Raw genomic sequence first — 21,370 nt, 5'->3', positions numbered from 1 at the left:
CATGAGGAACCATGCTTTTATACTGAAATAGAGCCTTAGTGTGTTTAATACATGAGGAATTATGCTTTTATACTGAAATAGAGCCTTAGAATGTGTTCAAACATGAAGAATTATGCTTTTATACTGAAATCGAGTTTTAGTGTGTTAAAAACATGAGGAACCATGCTTTTATCCTGAAATAGAGTTTTAGTGTGTTAAATAATCTATGAACAAATGGAGTGACAGTTCCAACTCTGTGGTTTCGTAGGAGACAATGAGTAGAGAAGAAGAGCTCTCCTAAGGGGCCTTTACTTCCCCTTAAACAGTGCGCGGCCGATGCTTTGGTGGCTAAAGTTTGTGAGTAATCACAGACTGTAGAAGATACAAACCCTGAGGATAGAAGTCCTTTTGGGTGAAAGTTTGTCATGAATGTTTACTAAGAAAAAAGTCACTAAGAGCTCCACAGTTGTGTGCGTTCACGAGGAAACTGGTGAATTCGAAACAGGGAGGGGAGGGGGGAGCATGGTAGATTTCATTCCAGTCCCACGATTCCACATACTGCAGCTTTAAAGGAGTTAACTATTACGCACAGAGATCACACAAAAAGGTTAGCTACTCTTGCTAAAGCTAGACTAGATGTTGGTAAGGGTTTCGTCTGCGTCTGTTTGTGTGCCTCCACATCTTTCCCACATAAAGACAAATATTTCCGTGAGTTGAGTGACAGCCACATTGTGTGTCTGTCAGCGGCTAATTAAAAATCCTTCTCCTGCTGTCCTTGGCCAATGTCAGCCTGTGACTGAAGGATGATGCACTGCTCTGTGTAATTAGCATAGCACGTAGCAGCTACTTGTTAAACCCACACAACTTAATCTCATCGCTCTCAGCAGCAGCAATGACAGGAAATGAACACGCCTCCAGCAGGGGGCGCCCTCTATGGAAGGGCTTGAGAGTTATTGCACAGAAACGTTGTGTTTCAGATCATAGACATTGAAAAATAGAATGAATTCAGAGTGCTAGTTACTTTCAGTTTACTTCATTTACAAAGTAACTCAGTTACTATTTTAATTACTTACACCAAAAAGTAATGCGTCACTGGAAAAAAGTTACTTTTGAGTTACTTAGAATTAAAGAGTTGTATTATTTTTTGGGTCATCAGTGTCCGTACAGCTTCATATCAGCGCTGTATCAGAAAATAATCCACTGTTGATCAACTCTGCGGTGGAGGAATAGTGGTTAAGGAAGCTGGCTTGTAATCAGAGGGTCAGTGGTTTGAATCCCTACTGCTCCTGTATTAACATTGCTCTGAATAAAAGCCTCTGATAAATGAAACGTTATTGTGTCCCTTCTAAAATAAATAAAGTAAAACAATCTGAATTAATATTCAGAATACATTTTGACCAACTCTGCTTTACAAAAACTGCTATAAAACAACCAGAAATGATGTGCAAATAAAGCACAAAACAGCTGCTCAAAAATTAAAACAGTAATTTTTCAGCCTTAGCACAGTAATGTAAAGTAAGCTGCGTGTATTCCAGGTGTACATTCTGCTGTTGAAAATGCTTATGAAAATAAATATGGAAAAACGAATTCACGGCATTTTTCTCAGCTACACAATGCTAAACGTATCAGGCTAACGAGCTGCTGTTTGCAGTGACTCAGCAGTAGCGACAGGCTTCTTATTTACAACAACATACAGTGCAATAGTTTGGCTGACCTGTCCCTGGATAACAGTCACAGTCCGTTAAAATCCATACGCTGTTGTTTCTGTGCAGAGGTTTCCATCACGTACACCAACGCAGCGTTAGCTTAGCTTCACTGATGCATCTTTTGGAGACAGATTGGTAAAATAATATGCATATTTGCACTCTGAGAAGCTTGTCCTGCTCTCGCATTGACTCGCCATGATTGGCGCACGTGATGTAAACAGAGACACGCTGACAATTTTTTTTCTTCTATATGTAGCGCCACTGTAAACAGGAAATACACTGCAGCTAGCAAAGTAACGGACAAACGCACCATATTGTAATATTGTGAAAATATTGCGTTAGAGTATCAGTTACTGTGAAAAGTAACGTTGGGGCGGCTAACCGCCCAACACTGATCCTCACTAATAAAAAGTGTACAGTAAATGTTGCGTTTCTGGTGAAGATGAGAATGATCTGTGACGGTTTGGTGGAAGAGGAGCAGACAGCTGATCTCAGCATGTGTGTGTAGAATAACACGGCTACACTAACACCCTGTGGAGGGCCTGTGGGGGTGGAGGTGATTATTGACTGTGTTCTCCGTCTGCAGAGGAACCAAAGGAAAGGACATAAACACCATCAAGTCCCTCAGGGTCCTCAGGGTGCTGCGGCCCCTCAAGACCATCAAACGTCTGCCCAAGCTGAAGGTCGGTACTAAACCTATCTGTCACACGCCCAGTTCATCACTGGCACACACACACACACACACACACACACCACCTCCTTCGAACACTCTCAACCCAACCTGGCAACGCAGCTTCTGTTGATTTTCCACTGTTTTGTTACTTTCCTTAAAGGGAAATCAAGATGTTTGTTTGTTTACTGATTTATTTTATTTATTTAGGCCCATTTATTTTTCATTACATACGACTAGAGAAAATAGAGATAGAAAATAGAGTTAAAATGTTAGGATGACGTTTTTATTCATTTACTCCAGGTGTGAAAACAATGTACATTTTCCAGTGTTTGTGTCTTCCAGGCTGTGTTTGACTGTGTGGTGAACTCTCTGAAGAACGTTCTGAACATCCTCATCGTCTACATCCTCTTCATGTTCATCTTCGCCGTTATCGCCGTGCAGCTGTTCAAGGGCAAGTTTTTCTACTGCACGGACGAATCCAAAGGCCTGGAGAAAGACTGCAGGTACATACGTCATACACAACATCAAAGAACCTTGACTTGGTTTCATTATTTACCAACTGACTCAGATTTTATGTGATAAGAGATAAGAGATGACTGTGTGTCGAGCAAATGGCTCCCAAACTTTTTCTGTTGCGCCCCGCTTTGAAGAATAAAACATTATCAGGGCCCCCCCGTCCCATTGCACATCATTTTAAAATTGGTATAAATATTACCTTCATTTAAAAAGGTCACGTTTGTGATTCTTCTTCTTCAAAATAACATCCAATGTGCAATCACATATTTTAAAACAGTAGTAATAAATATATAATAATATATAAAATACATTTTTAAATTGAGCATGAAAAATGAATTTTAATTCTCAATTTCACCCCCGTCCCCCTTACGCCCCCTCAGGGTGCTCGACCCCCAGTTTGGGAACCACTAGTCAAGCAAGATGTCAAATTTCACTTATTATCCATTTCAATATCTCGTGCTATATAGTCATTTTGTGCAACACTTGAGGCTGATTTGCTGGTTGAATAAGTTGAAAAGCGTTGATTGTATTTTTCTCATCAAATGTAAAACTTCTCACGTAATCTGCCGTGATTTCATCATAACTATTCCTGCTCCCATAAATCATCTTAAGCATATCAATCTAGAATTAATAACTGTTGAGGCTGTTTTGATGAATGAGACGGAGTTAAGCTTTAGGGTTGCTGGTCAGATACAGACACAGGGTTTATTATGGTAAACAGACTTTCAGCGTGTGTGCCTCAATGAATCTGCTGCTGTTCACTGGTCTCAGGGTTATGTATGTTGCTGATAGCGATAGTCATAACATTGCAGAGCCTCCCCAGGCAGAGACCTTGGTGAGTGCCATCAGTCAGTGTACGATGGTTTCTGCCATGTGATGATAAAATCTCAAAAGTTTGGGACCATTTCACTGAAATCTTGTATGACACATTTAAGGGAGAACTAACTGTTCTGATCTGTGATGATCCCGCAAACTTTGCTTAAGTTTCAAAAGCCAGTAAATTCATCTAAAACAAGTTCTGATGAACTTCGACCGGGCCCGCAGAACGTCTCCACGCCAAATAGCCCGTAGCACCTTCCTAATAATTCAGTGAAATGACTCGGTTCCACAGAGTAAAACAAATTAAATTGTAATCTACGTTGAATTGCCTTTGAAACGATATATCACACGACTATGTTCCGGTAATTTACCACCAACTGTCGCAATATTTGACTCAAATAAATGATGGAAATAGCCTAATTGCCCCTCGGGCCCCTAATCAGAGTGTGCTAGGCATAATCGTAATTTATGTTGAATTATCTTTGAAACGATATATCACACGACTATGTTCCCATAAATTTGGAAATTACCGGAAACGGGAGGTGGGTTCACGGGACCCCTACCCTATTTTGAAAAAAAAGGGCTTTGAGCATCTCATCATATTCATTCATAGAGTATTCATACCAAACTGCATACCGATCTAACGAGAACTAACGAAAGAGTAGTAATTTGAAAAATGGGGCCCTCGGGGTCCTCCTGGCCCCCCTGTGACACGTATGGGGTAACGGGCCCGATTTATATATTGGTATGTGACAATGATTTGATACCACTAACCGTCATAATATTTGACTCGCAAATAAGTGAGAAATCAACTTTTGTTTAGTTTTTCCCTGGGCCCCAAATCAAAAATCGGGCTCCGTGCATGGATGCGTACACATTCATTATATTTGTTTTGGTAGATTATAGCTACCAAATTCTAGCCCGATTCGTTCACAAATAACAGCGTAGCAGTGATTTTAACTAGTGTACACAATAACAACAACAATAAGAAGAAAAAGAACAACAACGTTAGTGGCGTTTTCAGTTCGATAGCCCAGCCTAAAAATATAAAAAAGATGAAACGGAAACAAAATAAAAATTGGTAAATTCTAAAACAGAATTCAGGAAATTGTGTGTGTGCGTGTGCGTGCGTGTGTGCACCTGTTTCTCTTCCAGAGGTCAGTTCCTGGATTATGAGAGCGATGATGTCACAGCTCAGCCTAGAGAATGGAGAAAGTACGAGTTTCATTACGACAACGTTCTCTGGGCTTTCCTCACGCTGTTCACCGTCTCCACTGGAGAAGGATGGCCCATGTAAGAGAAGACACACACACACACACACACACACACACACACACACACACGCTAATAATGCTGACAACACACAAATACAAAGGATTTAACAACAAACTGTTTAACATACATTTCTACCAGTGGAGGCTCTTCTCACTTGTGTTCTGTAGTTTGTCCTCGTGCAGCCTCTTGCACATCTGCACGCACAGACTACGGAGCCAATTAAAGCCAGCAGACTTAATTACTGTGCATTCTCTAAAGATGCAATCATGCCATTAAACGCTAGCGTAGCATCTGCGTGGCAAAAGACGAGTCATCACTTTTTTTTCTTTTTTCACACTTGATTTACTTTAGCTTTAACAAAAAAATTAGAGGATAAAATGATTCTGCTCCTTCAAATGAACAAAAGAACAGTTTCACTATTGGTAATTCATTTATGTGGAAAATGAATCTGTTAAATGTCAACATTTGGTTTGTTCTGTGATTATTTGGTTTTTTTTTTCTTTATATGATGAGACTTCATGTTCTCACTCTGACTGTAGATATACACCAAACACACACAATAGCATAAACTGTGATCATATTAAACCATGCTCCACATTTTAAAAAATTAAGATGTGCAGCATGAATTTTTTGAGTCAATTTTTTGACTCCAAACTCACAAAATGACTCCTAAAAACGTACAAAATTACAAACACACTGAAAGGACAAAAAATACTCAAAATTACTCCAAAGACACATATTAACAAATACATAATTGAATAATATACAAAAGATACTGGCTCCAAAAATACACAAAATGACTCACAACACACAACAACAAAAATCTACAGAAAATTATACAAATCGACATCCGCAAATAAGCTAAATTACTTCAAAAACACAAAAGAAATAACTTAAAAACATGCAAAACAACAACAAAAATACACAAAAATGTCTCCAAAAACACACAAATAGACAAAAACACACCATGTGACTCATAAAATACAAAACAACAAAATATACAGAATGACAGAAATACATATGACAACCAAAAATACACAAAATGACTCCAGAAACACACAAACCCTTAGTTGTTTCTTGTGTTAATGCTCAGATTAATTATAAATGTTGACATAAATGTTATCACATTCATCCTTTTCTGTGCTAAATTGTCACATCTTTGCCTGCTTCCCTCTGACAGTTTCTCTTCCTCCTCTTCTTCAGGGTCCTCAAACACTCAGTGGACGCCACCTATGAAGACCAAGGCCCCAGCCCGGGGTTCCGCATGGAGACGTCCATCTTCTACGTGGTCTACTTTGTGGTGTTTCCTTTCTTCTTCGTCAACATATTTGTGGCTTTGATCATCATCACGTTCCAGGAACAAGGAGACAAAGCCATGTCTGAGTGCAGCTTGGAGAAGAACGAGGTGGGAGAGAGGAAAGCAGCCAGTATAGATCAGTGTATCATCAGCATATAGATTAACGGAATACGTGGAACACAAACTATTAGGATTGAAACAATAATTTCACCCTTTTCTTCATTTGATTTGGTTTCCTTTTATAAAACAGAAATTCTGTTAAAAAAAAAAAGGGAACGAGGATCACCATTGTCGTCCTGTGTTTCGTCCCAACAGAGAGCGTGTATTGACTTTGCCATCAATGCTAAGCCACTGACCAGATACATGCCAGAGAACAAGCAGTCGTTCCAGTACAAGATGTGGAAGTTTGTGGTGTCCCCGCCCTTTGAGTACGCCATCATGACTTTAATCGCCCTCACACCGTCGTACTGATGATGAAGGTCAGTTTTATGGATGTTTATGCAAACGTTGACGCAAAGGTTCCCATTTTTGATCCAAACCAGTCAGATTATGTCTTATTACAGTTTTTTTGTGCCAAATTTGCGCGTTTTGGAACAGGGGTGTCAATCTCATTTTTGCTCAGGGGCCAAGTACAGTACAATTTGAGCTCGAGTGGGCCACAGATTAGTTAGAAATAAAGTCAAATTTAACACTCGTGCCCTAGTTTTCACTTTCACGTATAACTGATCTATACAGTTTTGAAAGGAGCTGGCAATATCCAAGCAATAAGTGACGGATATCAGTCCCCTGCAAGATCAACACTTCAAAAATCCTTTATTTTGTGGCCAATGTTTTGGAATTTGGAAGAGTTTTATAAGGAAAATGCTTGGAATTCTGAAAAATGTAGTTATTTCCACAATTTTCAATAAAATAAGACTGCAGTTGTGGTATGTATGCACAAAAGCCGCTGCAAATATTGTCATTTTAGTTATACGTTTTTGTATTTGGAGGGACAGAGATTGCTACAGCTTAAATATTTGGTAATTTATTTATTCATGTTTTATTCTGTCATTTTTACTTTTTTCCTTTGGGCCGAATTAGATGATCTAAAGAGCCAGATTTGACCCCCGTGCCTTGAGTTTGACGCACGTTTTTGACCAACTCGCTGCAAAGACAGACTCGACACGACCTGAGCTGCGTCTTGTTCTCCGTGTGCAGCGAGGTGAACTTAAAGCACTGGACGTAAAAACCATGGTAACTTAGGCTGAACGACTAACCTGGTCGGGAGCAGGTTTTGTTCTGGCTAGGATCTGTGCGAGTACTAAAGCCCCGCCTCCTGACCAATCGGTTCTCTTAGAAAACAACCTCTCCAATAAAAGGAGGAACATTGTGAACACTTCACTGTGTGAATCTGATGTGACGCTGACAGGAGAGAGAATATTTAGACATCAATGCAATCCTTTCATTCACCGATGACATCCTATAGGAAACAGAGATTTTTATCTGATGGACTGATAAAGTAAAACAAGTCAGCTGATAAAGGCTCTTTCAGACCGATAAAGTCATCAATGAATTCCTTCTTTAATTCATGTATTCTGTAAGATAATATAAAATATAAATATAATCCACCTTATGATGTAGGCTGATCTGTATGAGCGCAGCATCAGAGACACAGACAAGGTAAATGAGAATGTGAAACTGATCAGAGTGTCTGTTTATTCTCTGTTTAATCATTAACACTCGTCAATTCCTGCAATAATTACTTGTTTTTGGTCTAAATTATGGATGTTAATTCTTCATTCTTTTAAAAAATTCTTCCTCATTTGTGACGTAAATTGCTCTCCAGTTCTTCGGCGATTGTGATTGGTCTGACGCTGTAATCTCCTCCTCTGTCACAAGAGTGCGCCCGTAGCCAGGCTGAAATCAACAAGCCTAACCTAGCGAGTTGTAATCTAGATTCGTAGTGTGGTTAGGTGAAGCCTGCTAACAGATAAATCCAGGATATAATTATCTAGCTATGTAGTATAGGGCCTTATTGTCCTTTTGGAGTCATTTTGTGTGCTTACTTTTTGTAGCCGCAAAAAATTGTGCATATGTTTTTTGTCTGATTAACTCTACACTTCCTCATCCTTATTAAATAAATGAACACAAATAATACAAATTGAAATAAAGCACTGCAGGCTGTTCTAAGGATGATGATTCATTTTTTTTAAATTTTTAATCTAAATTAGACATTAATAAGAAGAAGTTCAGATTTAAATCTTTGGCCGAGGACTTTGACATGTGCGAGTTGATATATTTAACGTGTGTCCTCAGTTCTACGGAGCCCCCGACCTGTACGAGGCCATGTTGAAGTACCTGAACATCGTCTTCACCAGCCTCTTCACTCTGGAGTGTATCCTCAAGATTATCGCCTTCAATCCACTGGTGTGTGACTGACCACTTTAATAAGCTTAATGTGGTTTAAGAGGTGCAGAAAGATTCCCCAGTTAATCCACATTTCACTCTGTTTGTGTTGATAACAGATTATTTTAATTTTCTTCTGTTTACGATGGTATGATTGACTCCTTTCATAAAAAAATAAAATACAAGCCGGTAACAGTGAAAACAACAGAATGGGAAAATACTCCTGTTATCATTTTGTGTGCTTTTCATGTCATTTACGTTGCATTTTTAAAATCATTTTTCTCTTCTTGTGTGTTTTTCTTCTCATTTTGTGTCACTGTTGTTATTTCTGTGTATTTTAAGTCTTTCTCGCTCTTTTTTTTTACTAATTTTTCTTGTTATTATGCATTGGTTTTTTTTATTTGTTTGTTTGTTAGCAGGATTATGCCCAAAGTACTTGACAAATTTTAACCAAAGATAGACCTCCTGCCATGGAAGATTCCATTATACACTCATTTTGATCAGTTTCAGAAATGTAAAAGATCTTTCATCATCTCACCAAAAATTCAATTTATAATTGACGGATCTTTATGAAATTTGACTGTGTTATGTTGGGTTGGACCTACTGTACTCGTACTGAAACAGATAGGAGGAAGAACATGTTTAAGGTCTAACACGTAACAGGCACACGTTCTTCCTGAAGTGGGTGATGAAGGTTCCTCGCCTTTGATTTTTTTAAATCCTTTTTGCAGAACTACCTGAAGGAGCCGTGGAACGTGTTCGACTTTGTGACGGTGATCGGAAGCATCACCGACATTTTGGTCACGGAAATCAACGTGAGTCGTTTGAGCTGATCCACAGAGATCACCTGTAGATCCACCTCGTTCACCACACTGTGATCTGATGGAACCGTCAGCTTTAGCTGCACAGTTTGCTTTAGAAGAGAAGATCACAATGAAGCAGGGGCGTCAAACTCATTTTAGTTCAGGGGCCAAATATGGACCAGTTTGATCTCAATTGGACCGCAGAGAAAACCAATAATTTTAACATCAATTGTGACCTAGTTTTTAATATCAGTCTTGATTTTGTAACCAATTTTTGGAATTGTTTGTGAGAAATTGCAAGATTTGTGGAAACAATAAGAGTTTTTTCCACTATTTGCTATTAAAAATGACTAACCTGAAACCCTGAAAAACTTTATTTACAATTTTGAGGGGTTGAGATGTCCACCAGTGAGGATTTATAGCAGATCTTTTTATATATTCTGAGAGAAAAGGTGGAGTTGTATTACGATACCAAATTTCAATTTCTAGTGTGATGTAGCTCCTAAGATATTGGAAGCTGAAAATGGAAGAAAAACCATATCCACCTCACTAAATGGTCCATATCTCAAAAAGTATTCATTAGAGCAAACTAAAAAATGTCAAAAAAATGTAAGAATTTTTTTTAGACCGAAGCGCATTGGCCATTTGTGAAATGACTATGACTGTATAATGAGTAAAATCAGAATCATCAGCGCTCACATGACGTCTCGCTCTGCATCAAAGTCTCAGTCCTCGAATCCAAAGCTCAGTGAAGCCATTCATAGATTTAACGTTAACTTTCCAATGAAATATCAGTGATGAGTAAACATGACAGCGTTCGAGGACTGAGGCCCAGCTGTTGTAGCTTCCTGTGTTTCCACTTTGGTGCTGCTGTGACTTTCTCTGTGTGTGATCATTCGTCTTCTTCTTCTTCTTCTTCTGTCTCCTTTCTCTGGATGTTTTTCTGTTTTTTTCTCTGTTTCATCCTCTGCCTTCACTCTGCTCGCTTCTGTCACATCTGACACCTGTAGACGGTAAGTGGCTTCTCTTGTCGTCGCTGGTTCTGTCAATGTTTGGTTTTTTTGGCCTCAAAGGCTTTGTGTTAAGCTTTAGATGATGAAGATTTTTGATGGGTTTTTCACATGTCAAATATGTTTAAATCAGAGGTGGGCAAATGGTGGCCCCTGGTCTGTCTTTGTGAGGCTCCCAGAAGAATGCACAATAACAAATATATCCAAGAAAAATATACAAAATGACAAACAACAAAAAAACAATAACAAAAACATACAAAATGGTCAGAAAAACATAAAAATGACAAATAAACACAAAATAACTCCCAAAACACACAAAATGAAAAGAAAAATGCACATAATGACAAGAAAAATACATAAAATAACTTGAAAAAAACACAGAAGGAAAACAAAATGCACAATATGACAAGAAAAATACACAAAACGATAACAGAATGTATAAAATGACAAGAAAAATGCAAAATTAAAAATGAAAAGCACAAAATAACTTCCAAAACACAATAAATGACAAGTAAAATACACAAAATAACTTGAGAAACACAAAAATACACGAAATGACAAAGAAAAACACACTAAAATAAAACAAAAATGCACAATATGAGAAGAAAAATACACAAAACGATAACAAAAAACTCCCAAAACACAAAATGAAAAGAAAAACACACAAAGCAACTTGAAAAACACAACAAGATGACAAAAATACACAAAATGACAAGGGAAAAACACAGTAAAAGAAAACAAATATGCACAAATAATACAAGAAAAATACACAAAATGACAACAAAAATGTGGAAAATGACAAGAAAAAAACAAAACGACAAATCATACGCGACACACGAAAAACACTGAATTACTACAGATATATAAAATAAACATCAGAAATACGCAAAATTACTATTAAAATACAAAACATACAAGTGAAATACACAAAATCCCCTTAAACCACAAACAAGAAAATACATGAAATGATAGAAAAATACACAGAATGAAAAGGAAAACAAACAAAATGACTGACCAAAGGAGCATAACTTCATTTACATAACATTAAAATCCATGTTTTATTGTTAAAAAATAATAAAAGACCCTAATGCAGACTCAGGGGAGAACAACAAACCACATGGATCAAGAACTACACAATTATTTCTCAAATGGTGCATTGTGTTTGCTCCCACACTTTAATCATATTTAATCCATATCAACGTGGGATTAAAACTAAGTAATATGTCCTGTTACTCTCACAGTTCAGCTGTTGTGACGATCGAGCGTCGTACGTTCTGTTGGTTGCATCAAATAGCTGTTCTCCAGTCGGATCAAAGGATTTTAGATTTAAAAGATGGATTTTAATGAGTTGCCGTCTGTTGCTTCCAAATTACACGATTGATGCCTTCAAAAAGGTTGTAACAGCTTCAAGCCCATAATGTTCTAGAATGTTTCACGGGTCATTTTCTCTTCAGTTTCATTTGTGTCGTGTGGTCGTTTAGGAGCAAAAATCACAAGTTAAAGCTCATTTATACAGTACGCGGATTAATTCACAAACTACTGTAACCGATATTACACAATATGTCTACTAGGGACAGTTCAGAGTCAGCACTCATACTGTAAGAGAACAAATACACACCTTTTAAGAAAAGACGCCAACCTCATATAACACTTGTATACAGTGAGTGTATAGTGTATAGTACGGAGTATGACATTTGGAACACAGCCTCAGTGATCAAGCACTTGGCTGGTAATCAGGAGATGAGGAACACCTGAATGGAGACAGGAAGGAGGAGTCCACACACTCTTTCTCGCACATACAAACAAAACAGGAATCCATGACCCACGGACAGAAACAGAGAACCTAAACCAGTGAACATGAAACCAAAAGAGGACTGATACTGGTTCCACACCAGCAATAACAAGGATCTGTGAGGAGAACACTGTTGCTTTGTGTGTTTAAACCATGAGCTCACGCATGTAATCCCGTCTCTTCAGGACAAAATGATCAACTTGAGCTTCCTGAGGTTGTTCAGAGCGGCTCGTCTCATCAAACTGCTGAGGCAGGGATACACCATCCGCATCCTGCTGTGGACCTTTGTTCAGTCCTTTAAGGTGGGCCACGCCTCATTATTCATTCAACGCTGAGTAAATATCATCTAAGAACTCAAATAACGGAATAAACGGATCAACACGGCAGAATTCATCCCAGAGCTGCAGGGAAACGTGATCCCGACTGGGACACGATCGTTTCATGGGAACGTGCACGGAGGAGGTTTAGCACAGGGCTGTTGTCAGCAGTGCATGAGTCCAAACCAGGGTTGGGGTCAATTATACTGTAGTTGTAGTCGCGTAATTAATAATTAAATACAATTATGGCAGAATTTGAATTGTAATTGTATTGCATACAATAGGGTTAAATGTACTAAAGTTTATTCAGTGTTAGAGCTACATTTTGGTGAAAGTTGCGAATTTGTAGCACATTTGATTGATTTGTTGTGAATTTTCCAAATTTTGGGACTGGAGCTTTGCTCAAAATTTGGGGATTTTTCATGCATGGGAAGTAGGATTTCCTCAGAAGAAGCATCATGTGCTGCTCAGTTCTGCAGATTTTCTTTTGTTTGTTACTTTTACTAAAACAACGTGACCCCCAGTGGACTGATCAGGAATAGCAGTTACTTTTAGAAAAACAGCACAAATTGTTTTATCATTTTTACTGTTAACCACAGGCCAGATTTGACCACTTGGTGGCCGTCTTTGGCCCACAAGCCATATGTTTGCTACCCTGTGTGAGTCTGAGAGTGCACAGATTGGGATTGTGTATTTGTGTTCCAGGCCCTGCCGTACGTCTGCCTCCTCATCGCCATGCTCTTCTTCATCTACGCCATCATTGGAATGCAGGTGAGTCGGGACACAGGTAGAGGACTGGAAGGGGGCGGAGCCTTTTGACCTCTGCCTTCTCCACCTGCAGGTGTTTGGTAACATCGAGCTGAACGAGGACTCCGCCATCAACCACCACAACAACTTTCAGACCTTTTTCCAGGCGCTGACCCTTCTCTTCAGGTAATTCCAGCATCTCCTTCCTGCGCTAAAGTCTCTCCTCTGGTATTTTTACGCCACGTTTTAACCTCTGCGTTCTTTCAGGAGCGCCACGGGGGAGGCGTGGCACGAGATTATGCTGGCGTGTCTCAGTAACCGACCGTGTGATAAACTCTCAGGGACGACGGGGAAGGAATGCGGCAGTGATTTTGCCTACTTTTACTTTGTCTCCTTCATCTTCCTCTGCTCCTTTCTGGTCAGTAACTCTTATTGTTACTGTGTGACTGTGTCATGTGTTCTATGGGTCAGATAGAGATGTGTGTTATTACTGTACGTCAGCAAGTTCAGTTATAACAACAGAACGCCACGTAATTGTAAAACAACACAAAGTACAAACCAAAGTCTAACAATAGAGGAGAAACACTAACATCACGCAAGACTACAAACACCACCATGTGTTTTTAAATAGTGATTGAAGGCAATCAGGACATGAGGCACACCTGAGTGGAATCAGGAGGGAGCAGAATCACCTCCTCAGCACATACCAAATACCTGGACAGGGTGTGTCCAAACAGCAATTCATGACCCACAGACTGATGAAAATATAACTCAAGAAAATAAACTCCTTACTTAAAGCTGCAGTATGTAGAATCCTCCCTCCCCTCCCTGTTTTGAAACCGAAACTTAAAGGTCCCAAATCATGCTATTTTTCACCAATCTTCATTTGTTCTAAGAACCCCAAAAACATAATATTTGAGGTTTATTTTTCCAAACTCGCCTGTTTTCCTGAGTTTTAGCCTCTGAAAAGTCACTTTCTGAGCAACTCTACACAAACAGGCTGATTTGAAGCCTACTTATGCATATTCATGAGTGGGCGTGTCTATAGGGACAATGACTTCCTCCTCCCCGCACGGTGACGTAGGGCCAGAGGACGGCCCACCCTCTTCCCACCCACTCCGTAGCTGAGCTCATGCTGCTTTATAAACACGAGACAAGGGGGCGGGGCGTTCACCGGTGCATACATAGACTGTAGAAAATCCATACATAGCACTGCGCGAAGGATGCTGAAATGCTCACCTTCGTGGGCGTGTCTGTTTACATGTCAATCACGGCACAGAGCTTCCTGGAGGCGCGGCTTCTCCAGCTTAGTGCCGCGTCAAATTTGTCATCAAAGTGAGATTGTGTCATCAAATTGGAGCGAGGTGCAGTAAGAAAGGAGCAAATCACCCTCTAACGATTGAGGGAATCAATGAAAAAACACTTTGGGCATCTGTATGAAGCCGTAATAGCACTTTATGATCTTTAAAGCACAGAAAAGGTGATTTAGCTTAACATGGGCACTTTGATCTCCCTTACCGGTATCCTCTTAGTGACTTTTTCTCAATAGTGACACATCTAGGGACTTTATCTTGTTTTATTGGATATTTTTCTGGTGTTTTAGAGACATTAATACAGGTATCACTCTAGTTACTGTCCTCAGCAGCAAAAAGCTCACAGATCTCAACTGCTGGCCGCTCAGGGCAGAGTGACAACCACCACTCCACATCTAAACTATACAATGAATTTTAGGTTTAGCTTCTTTTAGGTTTATACACGATTTATCCCATCTGTTATCACTCTCACTCTGAAACCAGTATGAGGGGCGGATCCTGCGCAGTTGCGTGAACTCAACATACTATTAAAAAAGAAGAAAAAATGAATCTGGTTGGAACAATTACATGGGAGTCAAGTGAAACTTCAAAGGTGATCAGCAGAACACCTCTGACGAAGACTGGCAGTTGGCAGTCGAAACATGTCAGGAGATAAAAAAAAAATTTTTTGTCTGAATAAATTAAACTTAACATGAGCTCAGATAACATTTAGTCTTTAATAGTACTAGTACAGTGCCCGTCGGAAGTATGTATTCATGTGGGACCATACAGTAAGTTGTCAATTATGGTCAAATGAGTATGTGTTTGAAGGCTGTATGTACAAAGAGGTGTACATACTCTGTACTCTGTAGTGTTATAATAATAATATTTGCAGGTGCAAAACAAAATAGCGTGTGCGATTTCCCTGGTTTAATTCTATGGGACATGTGCATGGTACTGTGTTTTTTGTTTGGTGTATTTTTCTGTAATTTATGTTTTTTGGAGTCATTATGTGTATTTTTCTATCTTTCTGTTGTCTTTTTGTGCATTTTTTGTATAATTATTGTTTTTTGTTGTCATTGTAGTGTGATTCTGGAATCATTTTGTGTATTTTTGTATCTTTTTTGGTGTCGTTTTGTGCATTTCTGTTGTCATTTTGTGTATTTTTTGTATAAATATTTAGTTTTGTGTATTCTGAGTCATTTTCATATTTTTGTTGTTGTGTGTGTGTGTGTGTGTGTGTGTGTGTGTGTGTGTGACTCGCTACTCCGTGGCTAACACACGCACGCACTTTAGCCACGCACATGCACGCACATCAGTGACTCACATCAGGCCCAATCAGTGAGACTTGAGAGCTTTGCAAGTTTATCAGTGTGAGTGCGGTTGCTCAGATGCCCCTCCCCCCTCTCCGGTCTAAACTATCTTCTTCTCTCTCACTCGTGTGTTTGCAGTCCGTGTCTCCTTGGCTGTGTGCGCAGCGATTGGCTCTGGCCGGACACGTGACTCTAGCTCGCCTCTGTGAGGAGCTGTGCTGTGAAATAGATATAGATGGTGCGCTAGCGCCTCCTCATACTCTGAGGTCAAAAGCTGAATATGTTTCACTTCTGAGCCATTCAGAAGTGAAATAAAATTAAAATAAACATTTGGAAATCACCAAATTACTCCAAAATAACAGATGCACACACTCAGGGTTATTGGAAGTCGTTGCCAAAGTTTCAGATCGAACAGATACCACGTCGGGGAGATATTCACTCCACACACACACACACGCACACAGACCTTTTTTGCTTTTATAGATAGATTTTAGTCATAACTTTTAGTCAGGTGAGGATATAGAAATAATTTCTGTTTTTCACTATAATCAGCACAACCTAATTCATAAATAATTGACATTTAAACACACGCTAACTTGATGTTTGATGATGAAATGAGATAACAATGAACACTGTTGGACTCTCTAATCTACGTTTTTTCAGATGCTGAACCTGTTTGTCGCCGTCATCATGGATAACTTTGAATACCTGACCAGGGATGCCTCCATCCTGGGGCCACATCACCTGGATGAGTTCATCCGTGTTTGGGCCGAGTACGACCCCGCAGCCTGGTAGGTGAACAGCTGCTGCTAGCCTAATGCTAGCCTGATGCTAGCCCAGTACGTGTGGGAGCTGCTCACTTTGTATCACAAAGTCTCTGTAAGAATACACTGATGAAATCCTGTCTTAGGTGCAAGTGATGAATGACTTTAGGTCTCTGTGTCTCTGTGGACTTAGTGATGGAGGACTTCTTCTAACACAGGTTTATGCGAGATTCTTCTCTTCCCTTCACACCAAACCAACAGCGTTTCTGCGAAGTGTAATCTGTCCAGATTATATAAGGCTCATTAAACCTCGGCAGTGAGTCAAGACTCCAGGAGAGGTGTGAGATGTGAGACTGGCTTCACCTGACAGACATTAAGAGGGAGGAATTATCATATACTGTAGCAGAATGGAAATGAGCGGCACTTTCTCTCCGCACATTTTCTGATGCTTTCACTCATTGTGGAGTCACACACTGCAGCAGCAAACTTGGTTAAGGCTCATTTAAAAAAAATTATAATGATTTAAATTTAAATGAAATTGTTCAAACATGACAAATCCAGACTTTTTAGGAGAGCCGTTGAACTCGCTTTTGAGTTCTTATCCACCTTATTCCTGGAGGCGCTAGTGTAAATATGGTTAGGTAGCTGTTAATGAAAGGGGGAGGGGAAACAAACTAATATAATGTCAATGTCAATGTCAGGTTTATTTATATAGCACATTTCAAAACAGCTACAACTGCCCAAAGTGCTGTACAGCAAACATTATAAAATACAATGTAAAAACAGTCACAAAATATACAACATAAACAATAATAATAAATACATGGGATCTGCTCAACTTGTGTTGAAAGCCAAAAGCAAAAAGATGGGTTTTCAACAATGACTTAAAACATGAATGGACTGGGCCATTTTGACATTCAGCAGAAGGCTGTTCCAGAGACTCGGAGCCGCTACGGCAAAAGCCCGGTCTCCTCTGGTTTTGCGCTTAGCTATTGGCACCACCAGAGTCATTTGATTGGAGGATCTCAGTGTTCGACCTGGATCACGGATCAACAAAAGCTCCGAAAGGTAGGATGGAGCCAACCCATTCAGACATTTAAAACCATCAACAGTATCTTGAACTGAATCCTAAAACTGACTGGAAGCCAGTGCAGAGAGGCCAACACAGGAGTTATGTGCTCACGTTTCCTCGTTCCCATGAGCAAACGTGCTGCTGCGTTTTGAACCAACTGCAGATGCCGGATGGAAGTTTGATCGAGCCCACAGTACAGAGAGTTACAATAATCTAAGCGACACGTAATAAAAGCATGAATGACACGCTCCAGGTCGACGTGAGGCAAATAGGATTTGATTTTGCTGAGCAAACGCAGCTGAAAAAAGCTATTTTTGACGACTGAACATATTTGTCTGTCAAACTTAAATGAACTGTCCAAAACAACCCCAAGATTCCTAGCAGAGTCGTGGAAATAGATACTCAAAGGGCCCAGAGCAGTGGCATCACACGAGTTACCAAATACAACAATTTCAGTTTTGGAGTCATTAAGCTTTAGGCAATTTTGAGCCATCCAGTCCTTTACTTCCTGTAAACAATCAAACAAAACTTGAGCATTGTCTGTGCCTGGCTTCAAAGGCAGATAAATTTGCAGGTCGTCTGCAAAACAATGAAAGTCAATTTTATATTTTCTGAAAATTGACCCAATGGGCAACATATACATTGAAAACAATAAGGGGCCCAAAATGGAGCCCTGCGGCACGCCACAGCTGAATATAAAGCAGAGATGGGCAACTTTTATCACAACTGGAGGTCCACGGGCCACAGGCCACACACACACAATGATAACAAAAATACACAAAAGACCAAAATTATAACAAAACAAGAGATCTTCACCAAACACCAAATCTCCTCTTTTCCAGATATTTTTCAGTTATCTGGATCAATAATCCTAATCATTAATACCCATTGTCATTAATAACCGTACAGTAGGTCACAATATAAGGACAAAACTGTAATGAAATGTACAATACAGATCTTTTATTTGTGCATAACACAGATCTGATCTGTATCAAACTTAATCAGATAGTTGTGGAACCAACCTGATATAACTTTTGTTTTGTCAATGAAAACAGATTTTTTTAAACTAATTTAGAATCAATATATTGATCCAGAGCCCCTTCCAAAATTGTATTGTTGTCTTGTTGAAATATTTTCAAAATCTTGAAGTAATCAATAAACAAACAAACAAACGCTGTTGAAAATATGACCTCAGTGGTAGAGTTAATAAAACAAAACGAGGAGAAATACACAAAAAATAGGATTAAAAAAAACTCCAAATACATAGAAAAACAAGAAACAACAGTCACACAAAATGACAAGAAAAACTAATAAAAAAAAACCAAAAAAAGATCCTTATCAGGCTTTTTTCTTTCCATAAATTGATGTAATTACTGACAAACTTAACATCCAAAAATAATGCCCAAAATGCGTGGGAATTAAATAAACTAAACTCTTCGCAAGATTTTGCATTATATATAACAAGTCTGTCTTTATCTTCTCTAGACACTTGCTCTACTTTTAACCACACGTTTATTGTGGAAAATCTATTGAAAATGTTTAATATTCTCCCAAAACATGGAGGTGAGGTTCAGTTTAAGGAAGTGAAATAACACAGAAAATCCATCCTGGATAAAGTCAGTGATTCCCCTGTTTTTTTTTTTCAAACAATATCAGTAAATATGTTTAAGTTACAGCAGTATGTCTCTTATCTGGTGCTTTTATTTTGAAACGTTAAAAGGTTCAAGTGAGTTGTGTTATCACAGGAAGTAGCACCTATTATAAGGAAGTAGAAGACTTGAGAATAAGGGGGACGTGAGTTCTGCGGTCCAACTACATCATCCAGTGATGATGTCACTTTGAGGAAACAAACTGAGTGTTGTAATGAAGATGAATTCATGCATGAAGTATGTGTGAAATCCTGAGCCCTGCAGGTTACACTGTGATGTTAGTCGCTGATGACAGAAGATAACAACAAGCTTCCCCTAACATCTCTCCTCTTTTTCAGCGCCAGGATTTGCTATCAGGATATGTACAATTTGTTGCGTTTTATCTCGCCCCCCCTCGGCCTGGGGAAGAAGTGCCCCAACAGGGTTGCTTATAAGGTTTGCACCATGATGTTCCTGTTGGAGAATGACCTGCATACAAACACCCATTGATTCCCCTGCTAACCAGCTGCAGGTAACCATGGCGAGCAAAGGAAACAATGCCACGAGTCAGGCTCCGATGGAAGGTCCCCCCCCCCCCCCCCCCCCGCTTCTACACACGGAGCAGCGGGGCGTCCACGGAGAGCATTGTGTGCTTTGTTTCCACTCGGGTTCCTGCTGACGTCTCTTAGCGTGCGTCTTAAAGGAGTGCTCCACTAGAAATGCCCCCGTTTGAAAACCTCTGCACCAAACCTCAATTTAGAAACGTTGGAAATCTGTAGATTATTTGGTCACACTTGATTTGAAGTTTTATACATAAGGCTGACACTACGCTGTCATTAGCATGAATAAGGTTTTATGAAGGCTGTCATTAAGTGTTGTTGGCTAAATTAGGACACCTTTGGAGCTATGTTGGCATTTTTTGGGTTAGGTGGAGGGATCTAGTGGGGTTAGGTGTGGGTTAGGGGTTAGGATCATAGACTGTAAAAATAATGGACGACGCACACTCATGGGGAAGTGAAGCTTTTATTTTTAGAGCTCCCCTGCTGACTGGCTGCTGTATGGGTTATAAACCCCGCCTCCTCAATGATAACAGATGGGATGTGGGTCAAACTGTATAGTTAAAATACTCATCACATGCTGTGATCATTAGTTATTATCACCATACATTGTGTTCAAGTGCTCATTTTTCTGTGAAGTTTGTTTTAAAATAAGTTATTTTAGGTTGAAAAACGGAATTTGACCTCGTATATTATGATGATTGACAGCCACGGATCTTATGTCGCTCTCTTCGTGAGTAGCAGTTACGTCGTGAAGAAAAGCCGAGACGCCATTTAACTTTTCCGTTAAGTTTTTTTGAGCTACTAGTACGAGTACTAACCTCTATGATCTGATCATCTGAACAAGATGTTGGTAGAATTTCCAGTGGGGAAGATACTTAAGTTCTTGGGCGGGGCATGTTACCAGGGCTCCTCCAGCCAGACCCTACTGATCAGACTCTGGCTCCAAATTTACAAAATGGAAGCGCCCCTAAGTGCTGTATTTTGGCTTCAAGAACACTGAGTGGAAACAGCTGCAGTGCGCCCCCACTGGTTAGGATAACGAAGGGTTAGGGTTAAGTTTGTGGTTATTATTTCTCGATGAAACCCCCCTGAATGGTTCTGGACCATTCAGTTTGGTATGGGGAGACAAAGACCATGCACGGGCCGGCGCATGTTACTCGGGTTTCTCTGTTCCATACACCATTTATTATATATCATATTTCGTCAAAAATAACTTTGAAACTGATCTACGCTCAGTATCTTGATTCTGATTCCTTCCAAAATGTATTGTAATCTTCTACGGCGTAAGGTCTATCTTTGGTTAAAATCTTGTCAAAAAGTACTTTTGACGTAATCCTTCTAACAGTCAAGCAAACAAATAAAGGCCGTTTAAAGTATGACCTTATTAATAAACAACAGTAAAGCGTAATGGCCAAACTATGA

At 39.5% G+C, this 21,370-nt stretch overlaps 1 protein-coding gene across 1 annotated transcript in view; it reads left to right on the top strand.

Moving 5' to 3' along the window:
- The window catches only part of LOC114473084 (voltage-dependent N-type calcium channel subunit alpha-1B-like), a 198,151-nt gene that overhangs the window by 152,321 nt on the left and 24,460 nt on the right, over window positions 1-21,370 (top strand). Inside the window, 15 exon segments of the mRNA XM_028462481.1 lie at window positions 2,272-2,368; window positions 2,701-2,861; window positions 4,849-4,986; window positions 6,172-6,373; window positions 6,581-6,719; window positions 6,722-6,744; window positions 8,561-8,671; window positions 9,382-9,465; window positions 10,464-10,466; window positions 12,441-12,557; window positions 13,278-13,343; window positions 13,414-13,505; window positions 13,587-13,737; window positions 16,588-16,715; window positions 19,748-19,844. Coding sequence (XP_028318282.1) covers window positions 2,272-2,368; window positions 2,701-2,861; window positions 4,849-4,986; window positions 6,172-6,373; window positions 6,581-6,719; window positions 6,722-6,744; window positions 8,561-8,671; window positions 9,382-9,465; window positions 10,464-10,466; window positions 12,441-12,557; window positions 13,278-13,343; window positions 13,414-13,505; window positions 13,587-13,737; window positions 16,588-16,715; window positions 19,748-19,844 — 1,609 coding nt within the window.

This window comes from Gouania willdenowi, chromosome 12 (assembly GCF_900634775.1).
Source record: "Gouania willdenowi chromosome 12, fGouWil2.1, whole genome shotgun sequence".
NCBI lineage: Eukaryota > Metazoa > Chordata > Actinopteri > Blenniiformes > Gobiesocidae > Gouania > Gouania willdenowi.
The sequence above is the reverse complement of the archived record's forward strand: the minus strand, read 5'-3'. Positions and strand labels throughout refer to the sequence as shown.